The sequence below is a fragment of the Mesoplodon mirus genome, assembly GCF_964341445.2.
Source record: "Mesoplodon mirus genome assembly, chromosome: 12".
In the NCBI taxonomy this organism is placed as follows: Eukaryota; Metazoa; Chordata; class Mammalia; order Artiodactyla; family Ziphiidae; genus Mesoplodon; species Mesoplodon mirus.
This window is the reverse complement of record NC_138988.1, coordinates 53252423-53271467: the sequence shown is the minus strand read 5'-3', so window position 1 is coordinate 53271467 and position 19045 is coordinate 53252423. Positions and strand designations below refer to the sequence as shown.

Below are 19045 nucleotides of genomic sequence, written 5' to 3'. Positions count from 1 at the left end.
AGTCATAAAAAAGAATGAACCAATGCCATGTGCAGCAACATGGATGGACCTAGAGATGATCATACTAAATAAAGTAAATCAGAAAAAGAAAAATACCATATGATATCACTTATATGTGGAATCTAAAACATGACATAAATGAACTTACCTATAAAACAGAAACAGACTCAGAGATACAGAGAACAGACTTGTCGTTGCCAAGGGGGAGGGGGTGGGGGAGGAGGGATGGATTGGGAGTTCGGGACTAGCAGATGCAAACTGACATACACAGAATGGATAAACAACAAGGTCCTACTGTAGAGCACAGGGAACTATATCCAATATCCTGGGATAAACCATCATGGAAAAGAATACGAAAAAGAATGTATACATATGTATAACTGAGTCACTTTGCTGTACAGGACAAATTACCACAACACTGTAAATCAACTAGACTTCAATAAAATAAATTTTTAAGAAAAGAAGTGGGGCCCTACCTATGATTAAAGACCACATTTGGAGCAAGTCAAGAGGGGCATTACAGTGAGTGCAACTGCCGTAAGCGAGTCAAGGAGAGAAGATGTCTCCAGAAAGAAAAAAATAAACAAAATCATTGTGAAGACATCATTTCAGGTTGTATTTGGAAGTAGAACAGGGAGGTATAACTAAGCAAGACATTTCCATGTCCTCCCTGAGCAAGACAGAACAGAGGTTACAGTAAATGGAAGCCTAAGAAGTCTGAAGTGTGGGTCTTCCTATCAGATACATGGAATACAGAAAAAGAATGCAAATGGATATCGTAACTAAATTTGAACTAATGACATAAAAGGAGTAGCCCTTTGAACGTTAATTCGTTAATTTTAACAAATATTTATTGCCCTGAATAAATTCATTGGTCAATTATTTCCTATACAATTTTTTAATTGAAGTACAGTTGGTTTACAATATTGTGTTCGTTTCAGGTGTACAGCGAAGTGATTCAGTTGTGGGTTTTTTTTCAGATTATAATCCATTATAGATTATTAAAATACAAGACATTGACTGTAATTCCCTGTGCTACACAGCAAATCCTTGTTGCTTATCTATTTTACGTATAGCAGTTTGTATCTGTTAACCACATACGCCTAATTTATCCCTCCCCCGCCATCCGCTTTGGCAACCTCAAGTTTGTTTTATAGTATTTGGCTTTCTCTGTCTGACTTATTTATTTCCTGTATTTAAGGAAGGAGATGCTCCAAATAATCCATGAAAATGCCTACCTCCTATCTCCTATCCCCTGCGCATCTGTACCAAGATCTCAGACTGAATCCTGAAGAGAAGCTAATTCATACATGGATGCCAAACTACCTGAGAACATTCTGACACACTTAGATGCAGAAGCACCTTATAGAGTGCTTCATCAAGCTGGGGTCTCGTTTTATTTAAGGGTCTGTGACAACAAGTCTTCGTGAACAGTAAATATGACTCCTCTGCCGCCGCCACAATGACACCATCTGCTCAAGCTTCTGCGCAGACCAGTTACCAGCTGCCTAAATGGACAACACAGAAAGACACAGAAGTGTCTTTCCAGAATCAGTTCCAAGAAAGTGTCTGCATGCCCGTTCACTCTACCTACAAGCAAATCCTCCCACCTTTCTCTCGGCTTTAAATGTAAATGTCACAGGACAAGTATGAATTCCTCGATGGTGGAGAACTTTAAAGATACTATGGAAAACAGCTTCCCCCAAGAAGCCAATCACTGGGCTGAAGGCTGATCCCAGCAGCTGCAACGCCCCCCCTCCACCCCACCCCGAAGTGACTTACCTTAGAATTCATCTCCATGTGGTATTTGGCACAAGCTCGAAGCTGAGTCACCCAGAACTGTTTCTCTTTTGCATCAGCAGCTAAAATAGAGAAAGAAAGGCTTGGAGCAATTGAGCCAAAACACATCCAACCCATTTCTACATGCACCTGAGGGGTTGGGGGCCTGGGAATGAAGGAGCAAAAGGCAAATGCAGATGGTACTCATGCCAAAAATCTGACGACACCAAATCTTAATCAAAAATCTTTTTTTTTTTTTAAGAAATCTAAAAAGTTTTGAGAAACTTAAAGGGATTTTCAGAATTCCATATTCCTGGATGGAATCACTTGAACACATACAGATCAATTTCTCCAAAAGTAATCAATACACTTATATTCTTTCGCTTTTTAAAATTTCTAACAGATTTTTTAACAGCTTTGAGATAGAATTTACATACATAAAATTCACCTGTTTTTTAATATTAAGTGATTTCTAGTATATTTACAGAATAGTACAACCATGACCATAATCTTGGTTTAGAATATTTTCAGTATCCCCCAAAGAATCCTCCACCCATCAGCAGTCACTTCCCATTTCTCTCTCCCCACCCCCTTTCCCATCCCTAGGCAACCACTAATCTGCTTTCTGTCTCATAGATTTGCTTATTCTAGACATTCCATATGAATGCTCCCATGCAGTATGTGGCTGCCTTCTTTTACTTAATATTTTTCAGGTTCATCCACATTGTAGAATTTTTATTGCCCCAACACATTTTTTTAAATCTCTCTTTTCAACTTATAAATACCAACTCAGAAACTTCAAACAGAACAAAACTGAATAAAGTAAGTTTCTTATCATTAGAAGGGGTTTAGAGGTGGAATTTCCTTTTCAGTGGGGCATTATCTAAATGGCTGCAAATATGCTTTGTTAAAACACTTTGCTTTACTGTGTAGTACACAGTGGGGACACCTAATATAGTCCTATGACAGGTGCTTAATGAAGGTTTCCCTGAAGAAGTGACAAAAAAATTCCCTCTTAAACTACGTTAAAAAACTTAACTTATTCTGAAATGTCTGTTATGAGAACAACTTGGCCCATTTTTTTAAACTCTTCTGAAAAAGTCATTTCTACTTCTTTAAAAAGCAGCAGGGAAGACAAAACGTGATTATTTTTAATGCCTCTACCACATGTGGCTAAAAGGAGGATCAAAGTACAGTGTTAGAGGCCCCTTTGTTATCTATCGGAGTTGTAATGTGGAGTTATCAGCCTTTACAAAATTAGCATTCAGTTGAATTACCCCTTTTTTTTTTTTTTTTTGCAGTACGCGCGCCTCTCACTGTTGTGGCCCCTCCCGTTGCGGAGCACAGGCTCCTGACACGCAGGCTCCAGACGTGCAGGCTCAGCAGCCATGGCTCACAGGCCCAGCCGCTCCGCGGCATGTGGGATCTTCCCGGACCGGGGCACGAACCCATGTCCCCTGCATCAGCAGGCGGACTCTCAACCACTGCGCCACCAGGGAAGCCCTACCATTTTAATATGTGTTCTCAAGCGTTCTTATTATGACTGAACAGAATAAGGTACAAAATGTTGACTTACAGACCCTCAAATGTCCCTCAAAGAGACATTACAGTACCAGTCACTTGCATAGTCACAACCTTCCATCTACACCCCCATCTCTCAAATATATAAAATTATTTTCTTAAAAGATCATGGATACATAACAGGTTCTAATAAAATCCAAGTTAATTTAATTGCATAACTCACTGCATAAATATTTTAACAGAATATTTACTGCATAAATGTTGACTATGCAGAAAACAAAATGATTCCCCTAGAAATTTGTATCGTTTACAAAAATGAGCCTGTCATCTGTCAATAAAACCCAACTTCAGCTTGAACTTCTAGTGAAGAAATCTGGAAGTGCAGACCAGCGTAAGACTAGGTGAACCCTACTTCCAAAGAATAAAAGGATTCTGCAGAAACTAGAGCCATTTCCCTTAGGAACATGAAGAACTGCTGGTTTGCAGCAGTACCCAAAGGCTCTACACCAAAAACATTCCCAAAGCTGTTCAGCTATTAACATCAAGGTTCATCCCTACATGTAGCGAGATGTGAAACGAGAAAACCAATGCCCAGGTTCTTGGATGGACCAAGGACCAGCCAGAAGGAGGCAGAAATGTGTCCTCCCTCTGCTGTAGTGGGTAAGTTTAAGCTAAATTTAGCCCTTGTGATTAGTTCATGCAGATAATAAAACTTTTATGTTTGCTATTAAAACAACCCTTTAAAAAAAAACTTGGGGTTTAATAACCCAGAGAATAACAACTAAAAGGCAAAGTGAGATGGCTCAAATGGTTCACTGGTTGGGCTGTTCTTTTGTACGGGTTCGTGTCATTTTAGAAACCACAGGTGGGTTTATAGCAATACAAGCCTACCTCAAGAAACAAGAAAAATCTCAAATGAACAAACTAACCTTACACCTAAAGGAACTAGAGAAAGAAGAACAAACAAAACCCAAAGTTAGCAGAAGGAAAGAAACCATAAAGATCAGAGCAGAAATAAATGAAATAGAAACAATACAACAATAGCAAAGATCAATAAAACTAAAAGCTGGTTCTTTGAGAAGATAAACAAAATTGATACACCATTAGCCAGACTCATCAAGAAAAAGAGGGAGAGGACTCAAACCAATAAAATTAGAAATGAAAAAGGAGAAGTTACAACAGACACCTCAGAAATACAAAGCATCCTAAGAGACTACTACAAGCAACTCTATGCCAATAAAAGGGACAACCTGGAAGAAATGGACAAATTCTTAGAAAGGTATAACCTTCCAAGACTGAACCAGGAAGAAATAGAAAATATGAACAGACAAATCACAAGTAATGAAATTGAAAGTGATTAAAAATCTTCCAACAAACAAAAGTCCAGGACCAGATGGCTTCACAGGTGAATTCTATCAAACATTTAGAGAAGAGCTAACACCCATCCTTCTCAAACTCTTCCAAAAAACTGCAGAGGAAGGAACACTCCCAAACTCATTCTATGAGGTCACCATCACCCTGATACCAAAACCAGACAAAGATACTACAAAAAAAGAAAATTACAGACCAATATCACTGATGAACATAGATGCAAAAATCCTCAACAAAATACTAGCAAACAGAATCCAACAACACATTAAAAGGATCATACACCACAATCAAGTGGGATTTATCCCAGGGATTCAAAAATTCTTCAATATAAGCAAATCAATCAATGTGATACACCATATTAACAAACTGAAGAATAAAACCCATATGATCATCTCAATAGATTCAGAAAAAGCTTTTGAAAAAATTCAACACCAACTTATGATAAAAACTCTCCAGAAGTGGGCACAGAGGGAACCTACCTCAACATAATGAAGGCCATATACGACAAACCCGCAGCAAACATCATTCTCAATGGTGAAAAACTGAAAGCATTTCCTCTAAGATCAGGAACAAGACAAGGATGTCCACACTCACCACTATTATTCAACATAGTTTGGAAGTCTTAGCCATGGCAACCAGAGAAGAAAAAGAAATAAAAGGAATACAAATTGGAAAAGAAGAAGAAAAAGTCAGTGTTTTCAGATGACATGATACTATACATAGAGAATCCTAAAGATGCCACCAGAAAACTACTAAAGCTAATCAATGAATTTGGTAAGGTTGCAGGATATGAAATTAAAGCACAGAAATCTCTTGCTTATACCCTAACAACAAAAGATCAGAAAGAGAAATTAAGGAAACAATCCCATTCACCATTGCAACAAAAAGAATAAAATACCTAGGAATAAACCTACCTAAGGAGGTAAAAGACCTGTACTCAGAAAACTATAAAACACTGATGAAAGAAATTAAAGATGATACCAACAGATGGAGAGATATACCATGTTCTTGGATTGGAATTATCAATATTGTGAAAATGACTATACTACCCAAAGCAATCAACAGATTCAATGCAATCCCTATCAAATTACCAATGGCATTTTTTACAGAACTAGAACAAAAAAATCTTAAAATTTGTATGCAGACACAAGAGACCCCAAACAGCCAAAGCAGTCTTGAGGGAAAAAAACGGAGCTGGAGGAATCAGACTCCCTGACTTCAGACTATACTACAAAGCTACAGTAATCAAGACAATATGGTACTGGCACAAAAACAGAAATATAGATCAATGGAACAGGATAGAAAGCCCAGAGATAAACCCATGCATCTATGGTCAACTAATCTATGACAAAGGAGGCAAGGATATACAATGGAGAAAAGAGAGTCTCTTCAGTAAGCGGTGCTGGGAAAACTGGACAACTACACGTAAAAGAATGAAATTAGAACCCTCCCTAACACCATACACAAAAATAAACTCAAATTGGATTAGAGACCTAAATATAAGACTGGACACTATAAAACTCTTAGAGGAAAACATAGGAAGAACACTCTTTGATATAAATCACAGCAAGATCTTTTTTGATTCACCTCCTAGAGTAATGGAAATAAAAACAAAAATAAACAAATGGGACCTAATGAAACTTAAAAGATTTTGCACAGCAAAGAAAACTACAAAAAAGATGAAAAGACAACCCTCAGAATGGGAGAAAATATTTGCCAATGAATCAATGGACAACAGATTAATCTCCAAAATATATAAATGACTCATGCAGCTCAATATTAAAAAAACAAACAACTCAATCAAAAAATGGGCAGAAGACCTAAATAGACATTTCTCCAAAGAAGACATACAGATGGCCAAGAAGCACATGAAAACCTGCTCAACATCACTAATTATTAGAGAAACGCAAATCAAAACTACAGTGAGGTACCACCTCACACCAGTTAGAATGGGCATCATCAGAAAATCTACAAACAACAAATGCTGAAGAGCATGTGGATAAAAGGGGACCCTCCTGCACTGTTGGTGGGAATGTAAATTGATACAGCCACTATGGAGCACAGTATGGAGGTTCCTTAAAAAACTAAAAATAGAATTACCATATGACCTAGCAATCCCACTACTGGGCATACACCCAGAGAAAACCATAATTCAAAAAGACACATGCACCCCAATGTTCACTGCAGCACTATTTACAATATCCAGGTCATGGAAGCAACCTGAATGCCCACAGGCAGACAAATGGATAAAGAAGATGTGGTAGATATATACAATGGAATACTACTCAGCCACAAAAAGGAACAAAATTGGGTCATTTGTAGAGACTGTCATATAGAGTGAAGTAAGTAAGAAAGAGAAAAACAAATATCGTATATTAACGCATATATGTGCAACCTATAAAAATAGTACAGATGAACCGGTTTGCAGGGCAGAAAGAGAGACACAGATGTAGAGAACAAATGTATGGACACCAAGGGGGGAAAGCAAGGTGGGGTGGGGGGGTGGTGTGATGAATTGGGAGATTGGGATTGACATGTATACACTAATACATATAAAATGGATAACTAATAAGAACCTGCTGTATAAAAAAATAAAATAAAATTCAAAAATTCAATAGAAAAGAAAACGAAAGCACAGGCGGCGGTGGGGCATTAAGTTTTTCACCTGCTATTGTTTCTGCTCTGACAATTTATTAAGCAATAAAGAGCAAAGAGAAACCAAGGACCATATAAATCTGGGACACATACTATATGAATCTCCAAAGAGAACATGAATCTTCTCACAGTTCCCAAAAAACAAAAAACTTTCTTCAACTATAGACAATTTTATATCATAGGTTTGTGGACTGTTTTATAGATCCTGAGATATGACTTGTATATTGATAATAAAAGAACCTCAGGAAATTCCCTGGTGGTCCAGTGGTTAGGACTCTGCACTTCCAAAGCCAGAGGCCCAGGTTCAATCCCTGGTTGGGGAACTAAGATCCCACAAGCTGCACAGCGTGGCCAAAAAATAAAAATAAAGGAACCTCAGCTTAGCCTGCCTCTGGGTAGCAAAGCTTGGAGGAAGGTCAGTCAGTAAACTGACTCTGTGTGTGTGTACATGCACAAGCATGCAAACATATGCATTTGGGGTTTGGTTTTGGTATTTTGTTAGAAGAAGACTGACAATTTTTCCGGCAATGTGCCCATGACAGAATGCTGGAAGAATGATCTAGCAATCAAATCACACCGCTGCAGACAACTCTGGCCCATCAGAAAACCTGCGAGGTGGATATGCCTCGGGGGCGACAAGACCTACAGTTCCAGCCAAATGCTGGGCTCTCCCAAGACCTGAGGAGGATGCTTAGCAGACCTCAGCTTTCAAGAAGCAAAGAGAAGGGGAGAAAGTGGACAACAGGACATAACACCAGTTGGCTTTTCACCAGGCTCTAGGGCCACAAAATAAATAAATTAAAAATAAATAAATAAATAAAGTACAAGTGAAGGGGCCTTTACTAAGAGCTGGTTCTAGAGAAACTTTGAGCGGAGGACACCATGACCCTTAAAAGGCTTGACCTGTCCTCAGATCACAGCCCCACGGGCATTGGAGGAAAGATTCACAGTATATGGTCCAGGAAAATATATACTGAGCTAATATGAAAAATCTGCCCAAGTCCTAAGGCTCAGCCAGGTTTGCGATCACTCACCTTTTGTTTGTCCTTAATTGCTCAGTTAATTAGGACAAACACTTCCTAATGTCAGCTCCTCTCCCCACCCCAGGGGTAGGAGAAGCAGCATCTGTCACCAGAGTCCACAAACCCGGCAAATTGTTAAAGGTGATTTTTTTTTAAAAAATCAAAAAACAAGAGAGCCATACCATGGTAACTGTGAACCCAGGAGGCCCATCTGAAAAGTTCCCGGGAGAAGAACATACCTCTCAGTTTGTACATCTCCCCACTGGCAGAGTACACGACCAGCATATGGGGTGCTTCATCACTCAGGGACACGATGGCGCCAGACAGAGACAGGGCCCCTCGAGGCTTCTGGTGTTTGCTTTGCTCATTCACAAAATACTGCAGGATACCAGCCTCAAAATCCAGCACAAAGTACCTGTGTGGAGAAACCACAGTGCATCAGTTTTCTCTCCAAGCAAAGAAGAAAAAGAACATAATCCTTAAATTGATATCAAGGCTCCCAATCCAGGATGCTGGAAGCTAAACGTCCCTGCCAGGCACCCACACAAGTCATCCCCGTGTAGGGAGAGAGCACCCAATTCTTAAGTCAAAGCAGAACTTGTCATGGCCCCTGGGGCAAGGGCAAGGGCCAGGCCCATTCTGGATTTGGTGCAATGCCCATTCATACATGAGCCTCAGAATGGTAAAGAAGAGGGAAGCATTGGGACATAGACTCTGGTAACAGTAAAGAAGAGGGAAGCATTGGGACATAGACTCTGGTAACAGGCTCCACGTGACTTCACAGGAACAGCTGAAATTCACACCCCAGAAGCAGCAAGCTGGGCCAGACTCCAGCCAACAGCCTGGGCACTGTATGGGGCCTGAGCTCCAGAGCTGGTCAATCCAGCCAATTGAAGGTGCTCACACAGCCCCCTGGGCACCCTCCAGCGGGCCCTTCCATGGATCACTTTTCACACAAAGGGACAAGAATTCCCTCCGCTCTGGGAGGCTGTAATGCCACTGGAGGCTACATTCAGGGTGAAAACAGGGAAACCGCTAGTTGTCTAAATCACTGAAACAAATCTTGGTAGCCGAGTACCTGGCCTGTTTATAGTCACCATCTATCACCAGGAAGCAATCAAGAGAACTTCCCCTTCTCCACCAGGACAAGTTGTCTTCATGTGAGATCCACATGCCCCCTGGGACCCAGAGGCTCACCACAGACCCTGCTGACTCTCCCAGCCTCTCACTTCCTGCTCCACCCATGCTGGCTCACCCAGCTGCCTTCCACCACTTTGCTCATGCTGTTTCCCCCACCTGGAGCAGTTACTCGAAGTGATACAGATTGTTACCAATCCATGACATCGAAACTCTTGCCACAATTGGGCTTCGCATCAGCATCCAACTGCACGGTCAGTAGGTTTGTCTCATTAAAGAAAGAGTCCAGGGCTTCCCTGGTGGTGCAGTGGTTGAGAGTCCGCCTGCCGATGCAGGGGACGCAGGTTCGTGCCCTGGTCCGGGAAGATCCCACATGCCGCGGAGCGGCTAGGCCCATGAGCCATGGCCGCTGAGCCTGCGCGTCCGGAGCCTGTGCTCCACAGAGGGAGAGGCCACAACAGTGAGAGGCCCGCGTACCGCACAAAAAAAAAAAAAAAAAAAGAAGAAAAAAAAAAAAAAGAAAGAGTCCAGACATTGTCTGACACACACGGCGCACACAAGCCACAATACCAGTCTCAAATCAACCACGGCGCAATTGGGGGGTGGGAGGAAGCAAGTTGTTCAGCAGCTTGAGATATACTTGCCACCCCTGTGGCTAGAACTTGGTTCCCTCCCCTATTTACTGCACGGTAACTTCAAGAAAACTCAGGTGCCACCAACTTGAAAAATCATCTCCTGACCAGGTCAAATCTTCCTCCCACAAGCTCTCACTTTGAACTCACCCCTCATGGCCCTGGCCTCATCAGGAGTCTACATTTGCAGGATTATCCGATTCAATGTCTGGTTCCCCCCAGACTCTACGCTGTTTGGAGGCGGACAGTGCCTGACCCCTCGCTGATACTCAGTTAATATTTATTAATGAATGAATGAAAAGGAAAAAACTACCAAATCCCACCCTTTTCAATCCGTGCACCAGAGCAGCTGGGTTACCACTGTGAACTTGCAGAGGCACTGGAAAATATGTCACACTTTTGAGGGATATGGAGTGATGCTCATCAGTCAGATATAAAGCATACGAACAACTCAGGCAGTTTTCACAGTTTCCATACTAGTTGCACTGCATTCCTTTCAAAGGCATAGTATCTTTGCAAAGCTGGGTTTTCAGCAGTTGCTGGGTCAACAAGGAAACAGCGACAGGGAATAAGAAGAGGGCAGCGATGCCAACAAGATCCCAAGGTTTGAGAGAGAAGCTGTGCAGAATCTGCAGGCACACACAGTCCACCGACAAGTAATTGAAGCTATTTAATGGAGAAACATATTCATAACGTAGAAACATAAACATTTATGTTGATTATTTTTTCAAACGGCCACTGAGCTGTTACGACATCAATGTACATGAAGTTGTTTGGAGCTGACTGCTTTAACAATAATAAAAAAAAAAGCTGACTGCTTTCATAATAAATGAAACTGTAGGATTTTTTTTAACCTCTAAGCACCACGAACCAGGAAAGTTTACAAACTTCTGACCTAATTGATTCTCAGAGTAACCAACAGACAGCCATCATTATTCCCCATTTTACAGGCACTAAGACTCAAAGAAACTCAAAATCTAAGTCCCACTTGTCTGTGTCCAGATCCATACCTGGTTCAGTCCAGCACTCACAAACTCTCCTTCGAGTCTCACGCAAGTCCTCCCCCTTGTCGTTTGCTCCGTGTCACCTCTCCTGTACCCACTTAGGTACTTTATTCTCCAAAGCTTCCTGCTCCAACAGAGCTAGCCGGGCTGAAAGCACCTTTGCCTGGCCACAGAGGTCCCACCTCATCCCCATCCCACAGAGCAGGCGCACCTGACGACCCAGGTCTCAACCCTCCAAAACTCCAATTCCTCTAAGAAACATTAATTATTTGTAACATTCCAAATGTCCTGGCCAAGGTTATTTATCTTTTTTACCCCTCTCCTTCCCTATCTCTCGAGTCACAATAATAAGGATATACTTCTGGTATCCACGATTAGCATGGATAAATCAAGACACAAAAATGTGCTCCTGGACCAGGACTATCCAAAGTGCGCTTCCTCGCCCAGCAGTATCGACATCACCTGGGAGCTTATTTGAAACGTAAATTCTTGGGCCCCACCCAAGACCTGCTGAATCAGAAACGGGTGGAGGTGTGGGGCGGCCAGGAAGCTTCCAGGTGATTCTGATGCAGCTCAAATGTGAGAAGCACTGGCCTAAACTAATAGCTCATCACCAAATCCCTGCCCTCCATTTCCAGGAGACACAAGCAGAATACATTTCCCAGCTTTCCTCCTAAGGACGTGTGGCCATTTGACTGAGCTGTAGCCAACAGAATGTGAACAGAAGAAACGCAAGCCAGGCCTGGAACATACAGAAAGACAGACACACGTGCATGCACGCGCGCGCACACACACACACACACACACAGATTGGAATGGAGACACCCTGCAGGGCAACTCGGGATCCACAACGGGTGTGACAAAGACACAAGAGGGGAGCACCCTGGATCCCCGAATGACCACCTGGAAGAGAGTCGCCTCATTTCTACATGGATGAGAAAGAAGCTTCTGCTTATTAGGCCACTAAGATCAGTTAAAGAAGCCAGCCTGACAAATTCACAAAAAAATCTTTTTTAAATGTGTATTTTCACGTCCTTCTACTTGAAATGTGTTCCTCTCCTCCTTTCTGTGATGTGAAGACCAAATTCCGTCAACGAGAGAAGAGCTGGGGTGATTTCTGAGCCGCCAGTGGTGACATTATTCAAATGCTGACCCTGCGCTTCTCTTTAAGAGTAAATGTTCTCACGAAATTGAGTTATATGTAGTGAGGTGGATGGACCTAGAGTCTGTCATACAGAGTGAAGTAAGTCAGAAAGAGAAAAACAAATACCGTATGCTAACACATATATATGGAATCTAAAAAAAAAAAAAGTGGTACTGATGAACCTAGTTGCAGGGCAGAAATAAAGAGGTAGACATAGAAAATGGACTTGAGGACATGGGGTGGGAGGGCAAAGCTGGGGCGAAGTGGGAGTAGCAACGACATATACACACTACCGAATGTAAAATAGTTGTCTGGTGGGAAGCAGCAGCATAGCACAGGAAGATCAGCTCGGTGCTTTGCGATGACCTAGAGGGGTGGGATAGGGAGGGTGGGAGGGAGATTCAAGAGGGAGGGGATATGGGGACATGTCTATGCATATAGCTGACACACTTTGTTGTGCAACAGAAACACAGTATTGTGAAGCAATTATACTCCAATAAAGATCTATTAAAAAAAAAGCAAATGTTTTCCACGTGACCTATATTTAATGTCATGGTGACTGCAGCTGTGCAGACACGGCTCCTGGCAAATCACAGCGTGAAGAGCAAGAATCCGTACAAGCGTAGGGAAGGAACCTTGGCTCCGACTATAGCATTCTGTGTCTCCAGCCTCCCCTGCACCCCCCAAACCACTCTGGCAGAGCAGCGGTGTCCCCCATCCATCAACATGCCTCCTTTACACAGCAGGAAGCAGGAAAGGTAGCGCATAACCTGAACAGGCTTCAAGGAAAAGGCAAGAGCCAAGTTGCCCTCAACTCCCCTGCCCACCCCCCATCCACCCTGTGCCGCTGGCTGGAATGGAGAAAGGGCTGAACACCTCTCTCCCCTTTCTGCTCTGCGCACTCATCAACCAGGCCCCCATCAGCCCTCCCCGCTCCCAGAAGCAGCTTCACAAACGCATCCTGCTCAGACCAACCATATATTTGCAAAGGACATTGTTAAGAAGCTGGTACCAAGAAATGAATTGAACACTGGGGGATTTTTTCGATAAAGATGACGGCATAACCAGTTGAGGTCACATTATGCAGAATACGGGAGCACATTAATGATTTTTCACATTACCTATTTCAAAATGACATCTTAATTCTAACCCCCTGCCGCAGGCAGGAAAAAAAAACATATTTCCACTGCTTCCTAAAATAGTTTTAATGCAAATGCACAGGTCTGAATCATGTGCACTAAGCAAGGTCATCAATCATTTACTCCTTTTCTAAAGACAGTTAAAAATTCAATCGTATTTGGAAGGGAGTGAAAGGAGAATATCTGATTAAAAATTACAACAGACTAAACATAAAGCATTCTTTCAGGATGGTCTTTGCAAGTTGATTCAGATTCTGTCACAGGCAGGTAGGAGCTGTCCACGCGGCACTAAGAAGGGCATTGCCTGTGGGTCACATCCCCTGGGAGGAAAGAAATTACATTTGGTTTCCCGCAGGGTCAGGGCTCTGTCAGGCACTGGTGTTTGAAGCTTGCTGCTGTATCTGAAACTCATAGCTTTCATTCTAAATGGAAAAGTTAACCGTATTTCTGGATGAGGCTTCATTAAATGAGGTGCAAACGCCAGATAAAATCCTGAAACATTCTTTAAGGTTTTTCCCTCTGGAGAAATGAATAAGACGAACCTGATTCCTAGTGGGTTCTTTTCCAATTAACATCTCGAGCTTTCGTTTGCAACTTAACCAATGTGCAGGTGAACTTAACTGTATACGGAGGCAACGTATTTTATGGACTATGTTGACAGACCAAAGAGGGTGCTGAGAGAGAAAAGAGAGAAAGAGGGGAGACATCAAACCAACCCATGAAAAGAGCCATCAGTGCCAATCAGGCCAGTTTCTGGGTGGCAGCCTCACCCTGTCCCAAAGCTGGGACCCGCGGCGAGTGGCAGGCCTGCCTCAGAAGGGCTGAGGACAGGCCACTGCTTCGAAAACCACACGTGAGCACGTGCACAGACGTAGACACACCCGCATGCACACGCACTCACACGCGCATACGCATTCACGCTCACTTGAGCAGACCTACACACAAAGTAGCTGCCCTTACCCATCACTGCTCTCCAAGCCTTGCCTCGCTGAGGGTCATTTGTCAACACCTGTAGCCTTTTTATTCCCACCCCCACCTGCCTGACATAGTTTCATGAAGGTTCAACTTCAGGATCTAGAAGTTGAAAACCAGACATATTTACTTTGAGAAGGTGGAGGCACACCAGTGGCCGTTAGCATCCAGTCAGGAGCAGAAAAATAAAGGGAAAGGATTGGGGGGATGGGGGGAGGAACATGGGGAAACCAGTTCATTAATGCCAAGAAGCAGAAGGTACAAGCAAACTACAAGAGGGTTACAAAAAGGAAAAAAAATGCAGTGAAAAAAAAAATCTTTCGAACAGGAACTTTGCCAGACAGGCTGCTGCTGAAAAAAAGCTAAATCATTTCATCTAAACTTAGAAGTGAAAATTAAAGCAAGAGGAGAGGGCTTGAGAAGGGAGGTGATGGCCAGCCCCATGATGCCTGAGCAGACACCTTTTATACCCACGGTACTACTTCCAAGAGGGAGTCAGGGCCCCTCCCATTCTCCGTGGGGCTCCACCGCTCGCTGCACACCAGGCATGAGGCCCCGTCCACCACCCTCCACGCACGAAAGTGGACCAAGGCCCCAGCTCGCACAGGCGTTTTTCCTGTTGGGATCTGCCTCACCTTCCCAGGCCCTCTATTTTCTTTCTTCTTTCTGCACCACCCCCCCGCCCCCACAGTATTTATTAACTATTTATCAAGAGAAGCTATTCTTGGTGGGAATGTAAATTGATGCAGCCACTATGGAGAACAGTATGGAGGTTCCTTAAAAAACTAAAAATAGAACTACCATACGACCCAGCAATCCCACTACTGGGCATATACCCAGAGAAAACCATAATTCAAAAAGAGTCATGTACCACAGTGTTCATTGCAGCTCTATTTACAATAGCCAGGTCATGGAAGTAACCTAAGTGTCCATCGACAGATGAATGGATAAAGAAGATGTGGCACATATATACAATGGAATATTAGCCATAAAAAGAAATGAAATTGAGTTATTTGTAGTGAGGTGGATGGACCTAGAGACTGTCATACAGAGTGAAGTAAGCCAGAAAGAGAAAAACAAATACCGTATGCTAACACATATATATGGAATCTAAAAAAAAAAAAATGGTTCTGAAGAATGTAGGGGCAGGACAGGAATAAAGACGCCGACCTACTAGAAAATGGACTTGAGGACACAGGGAGGGGGAAGGGTAAGCTGGGACGAAGTCAGAGAGTGGCATGGACATATATACACTACCAAATGTAAAACAGATAGCTAGTGGGAAGCAGCTGCATAGCACAGGGAGATCAACTTGGTGCTTTGTGCCCGCCTAGACGGGTGGGATAGGGAGGGTGGAATGAGACGCAAGAGGGAGGAATATGGGGATATATGTATATGTATAGCTGACTCACTTTGTAATAAAGCAGAAACTAACACACCACTGTAAAGCAATTATACTCCAATAAAGATGTTAAAAAAAAAAAGAGAGAGAAGTTATTCTTTAGCCCAAATATTCACACTTCATAGTTCAGGAACACAGCTCAGTGACAAACTTCCATGGAACTCAACCCAAAGAAATTCTTTACATTCCAAAATCACTTTGCACTCTGAAAGATGCCAGCCTTCTTCACCGCCTCAAACTCTTTCACAGATTCATAATTTCTGAAGAAATCTGCATATGCCAGGCCCTCTGTCTTCTGAAAAGGTCCTGCTGGAGGCCACCTGTGCCTTGTCCTGACCATGACAACAGTGACCTTTGTTCTTCAGCTAAAGACCCTTCTCTGGGTTAGGTGACTGACTGCCTAACTGTTCCAGAATCCCAGTCCACACGCCAGCAACACACCAAAATGGCAGCGGCTTGGTCCTGCCAGCCTGGGGCGTCCTGCTCTCCCCACAGTCCCAGGGAGGCCTTGCCCGGTGCAGGCACTACACACCCGTATTCCAGGTTTCACCTGCCTTCCAATTCCCGCTTGCCCACAACCACCCGAAATAGCACCATTTCTGAGATCTAGTATCACCCCGTTTCTAAAACTTCCAACCTATTGCTTAAAGAAAATAAAAACTCAAGGAAAATCAGCAAAGCAAAGCATACTCACTTGTGAAGGGAAGAAGGATTTCAAATTGTGGGTGTATTTACCTAAGTTTACCTTGTCTTCAAAAGGACTATCAGCTGCTGATCATTCATTGAACACCTCTCATCTTCAGAGATGAATGTATCAAAGTTTTCCCCAGAGTTACTTCCGTGGAGCTGCCTGTCTCACACATAAGAGAGGGTGTCTCTGCCTCTCCAGGTGGGCCTATGACACGTTGGTCACTGTGGTCTCCTTACCTCAGAAGGGTTCACCCTCAAAACCCTTAGAGTTTCTGGCTTGAGAAAGAAGGATAAATCTTCCAGAATTTCTCTCATGAAAACCAAACTTCCTGGAGAGGATAGACGATGGATCCAGGCATCAAAACCTGACAACAGGGTCTTCCCTGGTGGCGCAGTGGTTGAGAGTCCACCTGCCGATGCAGGGGACGCAGGTTCGTGCCCCGGTCCGGGAAGATCCCACATGCCGCGGAGCGGCTGGGCCCGTGAGCCATGGCCGCTGAGCCTGCGCGTCCGGAGCCTGTGCTCCGCAACGGGAGAGGCCACAACAGTGAGAGGCCCGCGTACCGCAAAAAAAAAAAAAAAAAAAAAAAAAAAACTCACAACAAGGTTCCAAGGCACAGCACCTGCAGGCAACTTCGATCCCAGCCAAGTGTTAAAGTCTGGAATCCTCTCAACACTTGAAATTGGGGCGATGGCGAGAGAAATGCAGAGAGGCCTTCTTACATCTCTCAGATCCCTACTATTCAACCTGTCATCAGAGACTTCCACAACTGCCCCCACCCACCACCAAACGCACTAACTGAGAGACTCCAACACACTCCAGAAGCTACTAAACTGTCAGAGGGCCCTAAGGCACATCACCAACTCAGGGATAAATATACTCTGTCACATAACTCAGCCATTATTAAAAATATCCAGGCATGCAATACAAGTTCAACCTCAAATATATCAGGAAAAATGTCATGTACTATGGCCTGTCTATAGCAGAACCATTATGCTGGTCTTCAGATGTCTTAAAAATATATAAACTGAACCACTGACAAAACTGTTTGCTAATGTTTACAGAGCACGTTCGATGTGTCACGCATTTGTGCTGCCATAGTATCTCATTTACACCTCCCAGCAGTCCTAGGAAGTAGATGTGACCATAGCCTCTTTCTACAGATGAAAACTTAAAGCGCAGAAAGGTAAAAAAACACGCTCAAGATCTACGGAGAGGAAGTTATGGGGTAGACTTTAACCAGGGAATCTAGCCTTACAGGCCACGGCTCAAAACTAAGATACCCTGTGTTTATTAAAATACCGTTTTCACTACAAAGACGCAAAAACATAGGATCAAAACAGACAGACAGATAAGAAAAAAAAAATTAAACACAATCAGATTGGGAGATTTTTAGAATTTTCCTTTCACCCAGAGTTGGACAGATATGCAGAAAACAAACGGGGATATATAGATTCAAAACAATATATTCCCAAGTTTTATTTCAAATGTTACAAATAATTACATACTCCAATGAAAAATATAACTTCTTTTTAGATGTGCATGGAACATTTTCCAAAATGTTGTCTAAAAGAACATCAAACATCTAAAAGTAGAAATTTTATAGGGCGCAATGTTTGCACCTCATAGCAAAATAACATCTGACATGTTAAAGACTTAAAAAAAATAAACTAATAGTATTAGTTTTAATAATATATTCACCTATAATTATATCATATTATATATTAGTATTAGGAGAAAATATGGGTGGATATTTTTAAACAGTTAGGGTGGGGAGGGCACCATAACAAGAGATACAAAACCATAATGAAAAATATTGACACATATTTCTAAATTTAAAAAAATCTCCAGCTAAAAATAATCCATAAATAAAATTAAAAGACAACCAATAAAGCAGAGTTTTAAAAAAGAATACTGAAGTGTCTTGCCTTCTAAAAAGAATGTTCTTTTTTTACAGTTTGAGTTACTTCCTCCTGCTTCTGAGTCAGCCTGGAAGCTTGTTTAAAATGTGGATTCCTGACTCCCAGCCCATACTTAAAGAATCAGAATCTTTGTGGCTGAGATCAGGAAATCAGAAAAATGAATTTCAAAGTTTGCCTAGATCATCCAAGTAGAAAAACCAGTACAAAATCGAGTCAGGATAAAACCTTAGAGTGTTACTCACACCCTGTGTTTTTTCTGGTCATTCAAGCTTTTACCCCTAGGCATTCATTCAACAAACATCTCAGCACTATGGGCCCATGCAACCAAGCGGAATATATTATTTAAGTGTGAGCTGACCTCATTTTGTCTTGGTCTGAAAGAGCCAAAGCCCTGCTCCTAAATCACCACAGCTCAGGCAGTAGGTATCTTGGCTCTGTTACATTGGAAGCATTTTTGAGAAAGATTTAAAGAAAAGTTACGAAGTCACCAGGCCTGGAGTTCCTGTATAATCGGATCATCAACTAGCATCACGTAGGCGCCCACCTGCGCAGAGCAGCCCCAGGACCAGCCCAAGTGAAGCACCTGAAGATTAAGGGCCACCAGCCCGAGTGGCTGCTGCCTTGGGAACCGCCTCACCTGACAAAGGACCAGCA

General features: G+C 42.6%; 1 protein-coding gene across 2 annotated transcripts in view; it reads right to left on the bottom strand.

Annotated features, from left to right (window-relative positions):
* OSBPL10 (oxysterol binding protein like 10) overlaps positions 1–19045 on the bottom strand; it is a 289059-nt gene that overhangs the window by 187110 nt on the left and 82904 nt on the right. For both annotated transcript variants that reach the window (XM_082637543.1, XM_082637544.1), the window contains 2 exons: positions 8588–8763; positions 1783–1862 (listed from right to left, as the gene is read on the bottom strand). In XM_082637543.1, coding sequence (XP_082493669.1) covers positions 1783–1862; positions 8588–8763 — 256 coding nt within the window. The remainder of the gene's footprint in view (positions 1–1782; positions 1863–8587; positions 8764–19045) is intronic.